The 13,301-nt window shown below is 33.9% G+C and overlaps 1 protein-coding gene across 2 annotated transcripts in view; it reads left to right on the top strand.

The window, feature by feature from the left end:
* TMPRSS15 (transmembrane serine protease 15) overlaps positions 1 to 13,301 on the top strand; it is a 107,191-nt gene that overhangs the window by 12,009 nt on the left and 81,881 nt on the right. For both annotated transcript variants that reach the window (XM_006184077.2, XM_006184078.2), the window contains 2 exons: positions 698 to 733; positions 7,683 to 7,814. In XM_006184077.2, coding sequence (XP_006184139.2) covers positions 698 to 733; positions 7,683 to 7,814 — 168 coding nt within the window. The remainder of the gene's footprint in view (positions 1 to 697; positions 734 to 7,682; positions 7,815 to 13,301) is intronic.

A 13,301-nucleotide genomic window follows, 5' to 3' on the forward strand; every position in this document is an offset into this window, starting at 1 on the left:
TATTTCAGAAGTCATTCTTAATATAAAATTTATATAAAATGATTTTAATGTGTAAATTGTCATAAAACCATAAAGATATGACTTTCAGTATTATCTATAATCATGGCCATTTTTATAATATTTGAAAAATCTATTTTTTAAAGTATCTACTTGGACTGGGTATACATTTTACAAACATTATCTCATTTAATTCTCAGAGTGATTCTGTACAGAGGTAATATTTTTTCCACCTAAAAATAAATAAATAATCAGGAACATACCCAGAGTCACAGCTGCTACACGTCAAAATTAGGAATTAAAATGAATTCCTTTCGATTCTAAAGCCCGTGGTCTAAGCATATCTCAAGCTTCTATTTCAAATAACATCAGATTAACCTAGAACATTTAAGTCTACAGCCATTATGAAACTAATGAATCCTTATGTTTAGTTACTGAAAATTAAAAAACATCATCTTCTTTATTTAAAGAATAAAAGATGACTTATAAATCTAGAAACCTCTGCTCTGTAATTTGAAGAATCAATAAAAATATAAAAGATTTATTTTTAGATCCCAATACTAATAGTATATTCTTAAGTTAATAAACACCAATAATTCATAGTAATTTTTAAAACGTCAAGTAAAATATTAAACAGAAAGAATTCCTAATAATCAGTTTTAAAATGTAATCATTATTTTAATGTCATTTATTTTTATAGACAAGTTAACAACTAGAAGTCCTCTGCCAACTCAAGGTAGGTTTTAATAATATTACTTCTCTTATCTTAAAAAAGTTTTTGCTAATGTTTGATTTTGGGGCTCCTGAGAATTCTCTGATAATACGGCATTTAATAGGACCCCTATCTAATAGATTTTAAAAACTAAAGCATAAAAGTTTACAGTTTTAGCTTAAGATTCTACAAAAGTTAACAATATATTTCAGCTAATTAATGCCTGGATTATCTGACCTCACTCCATTCCTCCATCTATTAGAGCCATGGTTATTATCTACTGCTAAGAATGCCACCAACAAGGTTAAAATGTTTGCCAGAGAGGATGTAGGTTTCATCAGATGTGAGGGATTTTTTCTTCATTTATTCTCTCTGTATACAAATAGGAGATGCTTGCTGTCTCTTCTTAACACTCATATGTTGCCAAACCAGTACCAAAGTAGCCTTGGATTCAACCATCCAACAATTTTTCATTAAATGCCTACTTTGTGCCAACTCCTGGGATGTCTTTGATGTGACAGTTTCTCTGGATTCTTAGTAATGATCTACTGTGCTTTTGTCTATCTGCTGGTTAACTAAAGTGTCTTCTCTGGTCCTAACTTACTCTTCATGTTAAATGATCTGGGTGTGTACCTAATCTCTTTAGGTATACTCTGTAAAGGCAATAATGTATAGATCTTCAGCTCCTAAAATAATACCACCATTTTAATGTTATTAGAATTTATATCAAATATTATATACACACAAGGAGAGAACACTTGTGAAATTATAAATACCCTCTGGATGAGACTTAATAATTCTTGAATAAAATGGTTGGTGTGATGTTTGAAAAGCAAAGTGATACGTGAATCATTAATCAAAATGCTTTATGAAACAGATCTTCACATCTCCAAACGCACAGAGGTCTTCCGCGGTAAGATAAGCATGCCTAGGGTTGTATTTAGGTGTTATCCACGTAGTAGCACACCATACTGAAAAATAAAGCTGCTCTTGAGCCCCCAGTCCCTTCTCCAATGTAGAAAACTATTTATAGCATCTAAAATCACCTTTCAACACGCTTGCAAAAAAATATTTTTAGGATGGAGAATAGCTAATTCTTTTAATCTAAAAATCAACTAAAAAAATAATTTTAACATATTTTGAGAGATTTATTTCTAAAAATTTAAAAGCAACAAATATCTAAATGAGTGCTCTGTTTTTTTATTTCTGTCTGTTTATTGATTCATTGAGTGATTCATATAACATATTGAGGACCTCTCAGTTGTGTAAAATGCCCTAGGAGAACTACGTGGAATGACTTGGGGGAAAAAATCAGTGTTAAATCAAGAAACTCTTGATTTCAAACAAGTTTTTCCCTTTACTATCCTGAAGACAAACCCACCAAAAATACAAGAAGTGACTGAACCATATGCCCAGTTCCTTGTGGGACATTTGATCCTGTTCAAAATGTCCATAAGAAATTTGTCCACACCAAAAAGATCCTTGATAATTTGGCCCCATCCAAAACCATTTGTCATGGACCAAATTACAGTCGTGGACATTTTAGATAGGACCAAATTTCAAGGATCTTTTGGTATGGACCAGATGTCTTAAGGACCAAAGATCTCAAAGACCGAAATGTCTTATGGAGCAAATGTCCTGTGGTCATTTTAGGCAGGACCAAATGTCTGCTAACAACCCAGTTTCCTCTGGCCGAAGGAGATGGTGCCTAGGGAACAGAGAGCATGAGAGTAATATTCAACCCATGCTTTTCTCTCCTGGGGAGGGGAGCAGAAATCTCCTTTCCTACATGTAAACTGTAGGAATGGGATCAGTACATATTTAGTCCTATATTTTACACTTTATGTAGGCATATGATAATCAAAATGAAGACCAAAAAGTAACATGCAATTCTCAGTCATTGAAAGGGCATGGGTGAATCTACCTGTAACTGATCCCACCTATACATGATGTTTGGCAAGCTACCTAGTCTTTTTGAACTTTGTATTTGTTGTCTGAAAGATAAAGATTAAAATATGTACCTTAGAGAGTGGTCATGAAGAAGAGAGAAAATACGGACACCATTGTACTATCTCAATTAATGACTGGCACAAAGGAGGGATATAACCTATATTAGATCCTTTTCCCTTCCCTCTTCTGACTTAGAAAAAGGTAAAAAAGCAGTTGGATATTTCTTATAAAATGGCTTTTCAAAAAATGAACTAAGGTTAAAACAAGATGATTGTACTTGGTCATGCTAATTTTAATCTGATCATTTATTTGAAAAAAAACTTCCTTTTCCTGTTATTAGAGACTGTGTTGAATTACCTTAATCAAACCTCAAAGAATTATATTAAAGTAAGTAGGTAGCAAAATATCACATTCCCTCTTTTACTGGATTGTGAGTCCCCAATCATCCTTCCCATTTACTCCTCTCATATGGCAAGAGACCGTAGATTTATAGAGGGGAACGAGGCAATTAAACTTGAGAACCGCAATTTCCAAGCAGTAATTTATTATGAATATGCCTTTCAGGGATGTTAAGTTTATTTTCATTTTTATATGCCTGGAAGACAGAGTTTGAGAAAAATCAACAAATGCATGCATCATATACCAGGCGTTAGTACTGTTATAAATTCTGCCGAAGAGAATTTTTGGATGATAGCGGTACAAAGTCCATGAGGATCGTGTTCTATTGTTCAGCTGCCTTTGTTGCCAATTACTGTAAAGTTTTACTAACCCACTTGGAACACTAAGGGGAGAGATGGGAACTGAGGGTGCATTACACCAATTGATGTCCTGGCTGCTACAGAGTGCCTGGAGGGGCTCTTTGGGGCAATTGTTCATATGCTTGAAGGGTTTCTAGAAAATGGCCTGTTCTAGTCTTTTGTTGCTTACTGTGTAGGCAATGATTGCAGAAAAACAAAAGTTTCACTATCATGGGCTTTCTCAGTCTCAAAGAAAATGCAATCCTGCTATAGTTCTACTATGTGGAAGGCTTTGGGAACTGAAGAAAAAGAACTGGCTGATTTAGTGAAGAACATGAAATTGAGTCAAGAGAAACTAAAGTAGAATTATGTTCCTCAGTTGAATTAATTGCCCCAGGACTAAGGCACAACCACTGTATCTGACATAAAAATGCATTTTGACTTTAAGTATTTTTTTCCTCTGCATTCGAGAGAACAACATATATATATGTATATACAGCTAAGCACTCTCCCGTAATTTAAGACATTTTGATGCACATGATATCAGAACTATTAAAGTATCTTTCCACTGTAATTTCATTTGAATTGAACAGCCATAGTCTTGCCAAAAAGATTAAATTTATTCTATCAAAGTAGATGAGAATTTCTGTAAGGTGATCTCTATTTCTAATGCAGTACAATGAAATGAACTTGGTCTCTCAGAGCAAACGTTCATGGATTCAGATTACAATTTCATTACTAAGTGAGCTATAAGGACCTTGAGTTTAATTTGTCTCACTTTTGGCCACCAAGCATTATTATTACCCTCATTTAAATCATAGGAAAAACAAATAAACCTCAGATTTCCAAAATATGATTTTCAAATTATAATCTTGTATATAACACTTATTGTAACTGGTTTGGAAGGAAAAAAAATAATGGATTTCAGTCTTTTTTGTCCCCCACAATGCTCACCACAGTGGCTGTACAAAATAGGCACAAAAGATTTCTCACCCTAAATCTCTGGAAATTATTGTGCTCAGTCTGAAATAATCACATTTGAGTGTATACTGAATCCTTCATAATACAAATATAAATAGATAATTAAAACCTCCCATTTGCAGAATTCCAAATAATACTAATTTACTGGTGGGTTTTCATACTATGCAAAAAAATTAATATCCTGAAGATAAACAACCATAAAGACATAAAAATATGCCAGGTGTTTTCCCACTCAAGAGAACAGTAACTAATATTCAGGCAACTTGATCAGCTTCTAATAAACAGAATCAATTATTATTCTCTTTGTGTACATTTCCTTCAATAGAATTCCTTAGCTCCTTTCCTAAAAATTCCCTATTGAGAAGTATAGGATAGATTTCTTAGAAAAGGAGAAAGACTAGAGCAAAATTAAGGAATGGAATGGAAAGCTAAGTAATCCACAAGTCAAAGAACTCTAGTTTTAAGAACGGAAGGTCATTTCTACAAACTAGCATCTGGCTAATTTTTTTCGTAGTTTTGTTGGAAATTGTAATGATAGATGTGCATGTAAGGAGATGAGAGGGAGACAGAAGACTAGGTAAAAATACAACCTGATAAAATCCTAAAACAATCCATCTATGTAACAAGACGACATTCATATTTTCCATATTGGTTTCAATATGAGGAACTTCTCTTTATTCACAGACCAAAACAGCTGAGTGTTTATGCAACAAAGTCCAGAGAGATAGAGTGTACAACCTAAACAAGATTCTAGTATTTCCACCTTCAAGTCAGAATATTTCAGACTAGAGTCATTTTGTGATCCCCCCAGCTGTTGCGCTTACAGTCACTGTCATGACGAATGACCACTGGCAATGCACTGGCCACCCCAAAAGCAAAGCTGTCATCTTCGGCATCTCCTTATCCACCCCCCTCTAATCAGGAGCACATTTGGTCATGAAAGCTCATCGAATCTACTTGTAAAATAGCAAGTGGACTGAATATGCCCTGTCTCCTCTGCTAGTGCAAGAGTTCCAACCCTTAGCAACGTTCACCTTGACCACTGAAACAGTTTCTTAATTGGTCTGCTCCCTTCACTTGAGTCTCCACTTAGTCCCGGAATTGCTTTATGAAACACGGACTGATCATATCACACATATATGTAAAAATTTTCAATGCCATTGCCTATAGAAAAAAATTTTTTTTGATATGTTACAAAGATTTTTTTAAAAGTCCCCCAAGATTTGGCACCACATTCCCTACCATAGCTTCAACAAGCATCCTACATACAGATAAGTTAGATGCCTCTATTTTCCATATATTAATGTGCTTCTGAGGCATCTCCATGTATACGTCCCACATTCCTCTCTTCCTTGTGCATGTCTTAGCATCCTTCAAAACATAGTTTATATGAAGATGTTTTCAATCCATGCCTCAGAAGAAAACTAATCCTTGGTGCAGTCCAGTTCTTGGTGTTCCCATATCACTTTTTTTCTATCTCTTTTTTTAAAAAAATGATTAGTTCTGAACCAGTCTCCCACTAAACTCCAAGCTCCATGATGATAGCCTCTCCGCCTTCCTCATCTTTTTATCTCTATCCCTTAAAAATCCATGACATAAATGAGCAGAAAATAAACACTAGTTAAGTGAATGAACGATCATTAATTGAGATCAAAGGTCCCAAGTGGTGTCACTTGCCAGTGTGGTTTTGAAGTTCACTCTGTAGAGTTAAAAGCAACAGATAAAGTCGTGAAGCATCAGAAAGTAAAGTTCCCATGAGAAGCATTAGGACAGACAAAATTATCGTCTTAGTTATATCTGCAAATCTGTTCTTCTAGATGCTGAACAATTAGAATTCTATTAACTACTGTTAACATGAGACATAGAGTTTCTAGAATAATGTGCTTTTTTCTCATTTATTTATCAAGCATTAGTGGAATACTGTCAACACGATGCCTTTCACGGGGACTCAGTAATTGAGGATTCTCTTGATGAGTGTCTCATATATATCAACAATTATAACATGCATATGAGTTTATCCACTGTCATTTTTATCATTTTTTTATTCTCCTAAATGGGAGTATTCAGTCATTTGGGAGTGGCTCTTGTCTTTATCCTGTCCTGTTTTAGATATTAGGTGCTCCATGATTTCCCCAGTGGTTTATATCCATTTTAATTGTAGCCAATTACAAAAGTCCAGTTTAGTTGTATACATACGCAGCAACCCTGTCTATAATGTTCCTAATTAAGTATTGGCTTAGCAGATTGATTACAGAAGCACTTTTCTTTTCCCAATTAATTTTATGGGGTATAAAGAGAAATTTCAAAATCAAATATATTTTTTCAATCCAGCAGATGGCAGTGCAGTGCTGGTTTTAAGATTAAGAACAATAGCAAAAAATGCTATTGAGCTTAAAGACTTTCCAAAACCTTTACACCATCATTGTTATTCTAATCATAGACATAAGTATTCAAATTCTCACATTTCTCAGAAATATAAAAAGATATGTGTTCATCTAGTGGGCATATAAGTATATTTTTAGAATTGCACCTAAATTTTCCAAGTCAAATTTTAAAGGTAAAATGTGTTTCTTAGTCCATCTTTATATTTAGAAATGAGGAAGCGGAGCAGGTGAAGGACAGGACAGGCTGAGAGGTGCAAATTGATCAGATCCTGGACAGAGGATGGCATGGAACCCTTCAGAGCTATGTTTGCATCTTCCCCCCCTCACTAATAACTTCTGACCCAAGCAAGGAGATATTGAACAGAAATAGCCATTGGGTTTCTCTTGCTCAGTGCACTGGGGATCTTAAGTGTTTTATTTTACTATAAAATAGCTTTCTTTGACAAACTTTGGTCTGCAATATGGAAAACCTTGTCTTCAGTCACTATATTTTCAAATAGTAAGTTTTTAAGTAAATGAAGTGGCTTCAAGATACTGCAGATGATATGATACACATTTCAATAAATTGCCCGTATAATACGTAACAACCCTAGGAGGTGTAAATACTGGGGGCTAAATGTCCAAACTGTAGTATTGATTTATCAGTGTTAAAATCAACAAAGTAAATATCATATTTAACACCTATGAAGAAATATGTATCTTTTTTCAAAATTTAAAATTCTAAATGTTTACAAATTAAATCGATTCACTAAATGAAATAAATACTTCTTTTGGGAATTGAAATACATGCTTGTAAGTAAGTGTATATTTACCTAAGTGATGAAAAAGTACATAATAAATATCCAAACTTGGTACACATCTCATTAGTTGGAAATTAAATCTACTGTGCAAGAAACTTATAAATTGAATCTTTTTCAAAAGGAAACATCTCAATAGAGTGTCCACCTGATTCAAGGCCATGTGCTGATGCACTGAAGTGTATAGCAATTGATTTATTTTGTGATGGAGAATTAAACTGTCCAGATGGTTCTGATGAAGACCATAAAATTTGTGGTAAGTAATGACCTTCCCTCCCCTCTCCCCTCTTCCTTTTCATCTTCTTACACTGTGTACAAACACACACACACACATACACACACACACACACACTCACCCCTCAGGTGCCAGAAACTACTGGAGAATGAGCTATCTCCATAGCCATGTTTATAATTTAGTCAAAAATCTAAAAAATAATTATATTAAAGTTTTCTAAGCTATATCATATGATATTAAACATATTAATCGATTAAACCAAATTCTATTTGACAACTATAGAAAAAGGCTGTGGTTAACCCTGTCTGGGGAAGAAAGTGACATTATTTTTCATCTCTTATTAAACTATTACAAACTATTATGAATTTGGACACTTTTTCACCTTCATATCATAATATCTGTCATTTTATTTTTGCCATTTTAGTAGTCTCTAACTCAGTAATCACCACTCCTTAATTCCAATTGTTGCTTTTATTCACCTTTTGGCCAAGAAACAAAACACAGACAAAGAGTGTACCTGAGTTGCAGTTCTGTGAATAAGGAAAATCAGTTATGAATAAGATCTTCATGGCTGATGAATTTTAAAAATCTGTGTTTTCTTTGTAAATTTTGGCATCTGTTTTGAGTGCTAATAATTTTTTAAAAATCACTGTTATTGTTATTATTAACTAACACTTAAGTAGTGCTTACTATGCACCAAACACCAAACATGGCATATCCATGGCCAATCATCTAGGTGATTTAAACATCTTTAATCTTTGGCTTATTTCTTCGTTTTATAGCTGGGTAATGAAAGATTACCACGTAGATTAAGCACAGGTTGGTAAGCAGTATGAGGAACTAATTACATAACTCCAGCCTATAATTTGCTTTTGAAAAATTAAACAGCGGAAATCAATTTTTTGGTGTGGTTTATGGTCAGTTTAAAAACTGACCACGAGCACTATTAGTTCCTGAAATGTGTAAAGGCTGTAGATACAATTTGCTACACTTGGTCTCCTACTATTTGTTACCCTTTGTTCTTGTTGCTTGACGTTAACTGAAGAGGAATGCTCCAATACCAACCAAAGTTGCAAAAATTAACCTCTCCACTTGGTACATACTTGAAAAGACAGGCAGTCTGTCCGTTTCTCAAGACCAGCTCAAAAACTGGCATCTTGACCAAAGAGCTTCTAGTAAGCAATCCCAATTCAAATGTTCTTGGATAAAATTCAGACTTCAAAGTTTAACCACACACTTTGAAGTGCACTCAGAGCATATTGGAAGAAAGTGCAGGCTACAGAATTTTTTTAATCTATTTTATATAACCAAGTTACTCAAAGAAGAAGAAAGCAATATCTATTTTTTTTTTTTGGTTTTTTTTTTTTGCTACGGTTTTTAGGTGGTTTTCAAAACCTTGTCAGAGAGTATCTGAAACAAGTGTGCCATCGTGAGGTAATAAAGGCGATATTGATTTATATTTCAAAAATAATATGTATCAAAGTGAGACATGGACTTTCAAGCCTGTGTAATGATGATCGGTAACTTTAAATGGGGGAAAATATATAAGATGAATTAAATAATAAGAAAATGAACCACACCTATTATTTGCTCACCACTGTCACAGAGTTTATCATTTTTAAAATAAATTAGTATCCATGCATATCAAAAAATAACCATAGAAATATTCAATGATAAGTTATAAGTTATCCTAAAATAAGTTATAAGGCCATGAATTCTTCTTCTGAGTCACTATAAACTCATGACACGAACCTCAGTATCAGAACTAAATCCTCTAAATTTGCCTAAAGACACAATCACACTGCATTATTATTTTTCAATATCATGAAGGATTTGTGTTAAATGAACTTTAGTGTCAATTCACTGTCCATGTCACTTTCTTAAACCTCTAGATCCTCATGTTCCATTTTTCTTGATTCTTTTCATTATTTGTATCTTACTTATTTATTTTATTTTTTATTGAAGTATAGTTGGTTTACAGTGTCGTGCTAGTTTCCAGAGTTTAGCATAGTGATTCAGTTATACATATATATATGTATATATTCTTTTTCATTATAGGTTCCTATGAGATACTGAATATAGTTCCCTGTTCTACACAGTAGGATCTTGTTATCTGTTTTATATATCATAGTTTGTATCTGCTAATCCCAAACTATCTCAAACTCCTAATTTATCCCTCCCCCGCGTTCCCCTTTGGTACGGCTGAATTTGTTTTCTACGTTTGTGAGTCACTTTCTGTTTTGTAACAAGTTCATTTATATCATTTTTTTTTAGATTCCACATATAAATGATACAATGTGACATTTGTCTTTCTCTGTCTGATTTACTTCCTTTAATATGATAAACTCTAGGTCCATCCATTATTTGTATTTTAAAGTTAGCATTATACCTAGCTTTGAAAAGGAATTTAAAGCCTTTGTGGAATAAGGAAGTGGACAAATCAGTCAATTACTTTACCTTTATCTGTCTAGGATTTTCAGGCATGTAAGTTGTTTCATTCATTACTTAATCATTAATGGTGATGAGTTCTTCACCTAAGCACCACCTTGAACTCCTAGTAGTGTAATTTCTACACGGAAGCCCTTGTCCATCAACCTGCATTCACCACAAAATCATTTTAAGAGAATTCTCTTTATGAAATTGACCTTTGTTCTCTTTTTTCTCTTTTGTACCCTCCAGCTGTGAGCTCTAATTCTAATTTGTGTTATTAATAGAGTCTTATTAATGTTGACTTCCTCACGCAGCTTCCTTTACTAGTCTTTAGAGATTTAGGTTTGCACAACTTATAGCTGACTATAGTAGAATCAAGATTTCTTTAAATTGTTTTCCTTCTGATGTGAATTGCATCAGCAGGAAAGAAAGTTCACTTTTTAGCTGACCTGTGAGAAGAAGAGATGCTGACTCACAGCTTTTAGGCCAGCGCTCAGGCCTATTTGGAAGTTGGCAAGTGTCCTCACTGATTGTTTGCATGTCTCACATGTATGTGCCCAGAGGACCTGGGTGAATGAGCATAGATCGTGTTCGATTTCCGTGTCCTTTAGAGTTCAGTGCCCTGAGCAGACAACTAGTAAACATTGAGCCAGCAGAGGGCGCTCTCAGCGGGTCCTAAGATCATACCCTTAGGAATCCCATCCCACTGCAGGCAGCATTTCAGATAGAGCAATAGAATACCTGGTATTATTTGACAGGCTCATTTATCTCTCACGCAAAAATTTTTTTTCTGATGCTTCGTGGAATAGCACTTTGTAGTCTAAAAAATTATGATCCTGAACATTCAGTAATCTTATTCAGCTGCTGATGAAATATTTGTTTTTCCAGAAGTCTATCCTGCTTATCTAATATAAAATTAGATTCTCCAAAAACATCCTGAAATTAAAGGAAAGAATTTAAGAGAAAGTCCCTAGCACAAGTCTGCATCTTGAAATGATAATAATTTGGCATTCTGAATTGTGTTATTGTAACTAGTTCAACACTCTTGTAATTTTATTGTGGATATCTTCAAGAATATTCTTCTTACTCTTTATTCACATGCAGGATTCCCAGAGGCCCTTTAGAGCAGAACTTGACCTATAGGTGACCCACTTTCACTAAAACTCAGCAATTTCATGGAAAACTGAACAGGCAAATTGATCATATTCTTTAGGGCAGATTAAATATTATGATAAACAGTCTTACCAATGTAAGATGATTACAGGTCATTTATCACTTACATCACAGTCCAAAAAAGATGGCAAGAGGCTGTGCTCTGTAGGCATTCAGGATGCCAGTTCCACCACCATATTGACAGACAATAGAAGAATGTCATAGATCTTCTTTGGAAATCACATCTGCAAATAAACTCAATTACTTCTACATTTTATTAACCAGAATCAGTCATATGACCCATTTTGGAAAGTGCAGTCTAGTCACATGTCTAGAAGGGGACTGAAAAAGGGTACAGCAAACATACAACAACCTCAGCCATCAGGGACATAACTCAGCTTTCTGGAAAATTATGAATCCTGTCGTGCAGCAGAAAGCTGTTGATACTTTTCCCCAAAATATGTAATGAATGGATGTGAAGAATTCCTGAAATGCTACCAGCTTTGCGTATAAGTTTCTCACTGGGTTCCTAAGTATCAGAGTTTAAATATAAACTATTTACAATAGTAGTGGACTTCCTTGCACTGCTTATAGTCTTGGAGTCAACACGTTTCTTGACAAACTATGCTTAAAAGTCTCCATATATCACTTAAAATACACCCAGACACCATTTTCGTTTTTATGGTCATTGAAACTAAGGAATTAATTGTCCCATTTATTTGGCATGGTTTGTGATGGGCAGATAGGTGAGAATGAAGGACAAAATTTTTTTACAACTAGAAAATGATTTATCTCTGAATTAATAAAGTCACGTGTTTTACTGTTTAATCTTCAAATCATACAAATTAGCCTTAATTGTCCTTTTTACTCCAGTAAGTATTACACAAAAAGTGATGCAGTTCTCTCAACAAGCCATAATATTTTCTCTTTCATTTCTTGAAGTCTGTGAGATTGGGTTATTATCTTTTTTGTTCTTAATTTGTTCTTTTTTTCCTTTTTTTTTTTTTTCTCCTGCTGGGAATTGGGCTATCATAATCCAATATAATTACTTCCTAGGCCATTATTTTTAAACAGACTTTGAATCGTAAAATTTATTTAACTTTTTTTCATTCCTTTACCATTTGTGTCTTTAAAAAGTATATAGCAAAAAGCCAACCAATATGTGAGATTTATAGCAAGATTTCTATGTGCTGTTCAATTTCTTCCTTTTGTTCATAAAAATGTTTGATGTCATATAATAGCTTGTATTTTATAACTTGACAGAATAACTGTGTAACATTACAATGGGCTTTTCCATTTACCAATTTAGGATTAGTTTAATCTAGAACTCAGATTCCAGGAGCAACAATTTAATTTTGGTAACTTTCTTTGATTTCCTGGCCCTCCATCAAGTCTGGCATATGAGGAATTAACAATGTACCAAAAAAAAGCACACATTCCAAGAGTCATTCAACATAGGATATCAACAGAACTAAGTATACAGAAAATAACCTAAGAAAAGCTAAAAATTGTGAAGATTAAATAAATTTTATTTTTAACACAGACTATACATAGGAAGTATAAAATAAAAAGCTACAAGTTATGACTCCTGGTTCATGCTTTCAAGATGATTTTAATATGGTTGGAAATGACTCAGACATAAATTAAGACAACTAATAATGAATTGCATGACATTAAAGAGAGGTACGTGAAATAAATGTTCTGCAAGAATTAAAAGAAGAAAATAAGTTGTCTTGACGAGGAAAAACACATATACTGGAATACTGAATGAAAATATTAAGCTAGATTGTGATTGCATACAAAAGGAGAAAAAGTGATGAAATTTGATAAAAGTTGTGTCCAGAAGACTGAATGGAAGACTCTCTCCAGGCCACTTGTACCATGTGTATCATTTTCCTGGCCATGTTCTGACCATATTTTCACAGA

This window comes from Camelus ferus, chromosome 1 (genome assembly GCF_009834535.1).
Source record: "Camelus ferus isolate YT-003-E chromosome 1, BCGSAC_Cfer_1.0, whole genome shotgun sequence".
Taxonomy (NCBI): Eukaryota; Metazoa; Chordata; class Mammalia; order Artiodactyla; family Camelidae; genus Camelus; species Camelus ferus.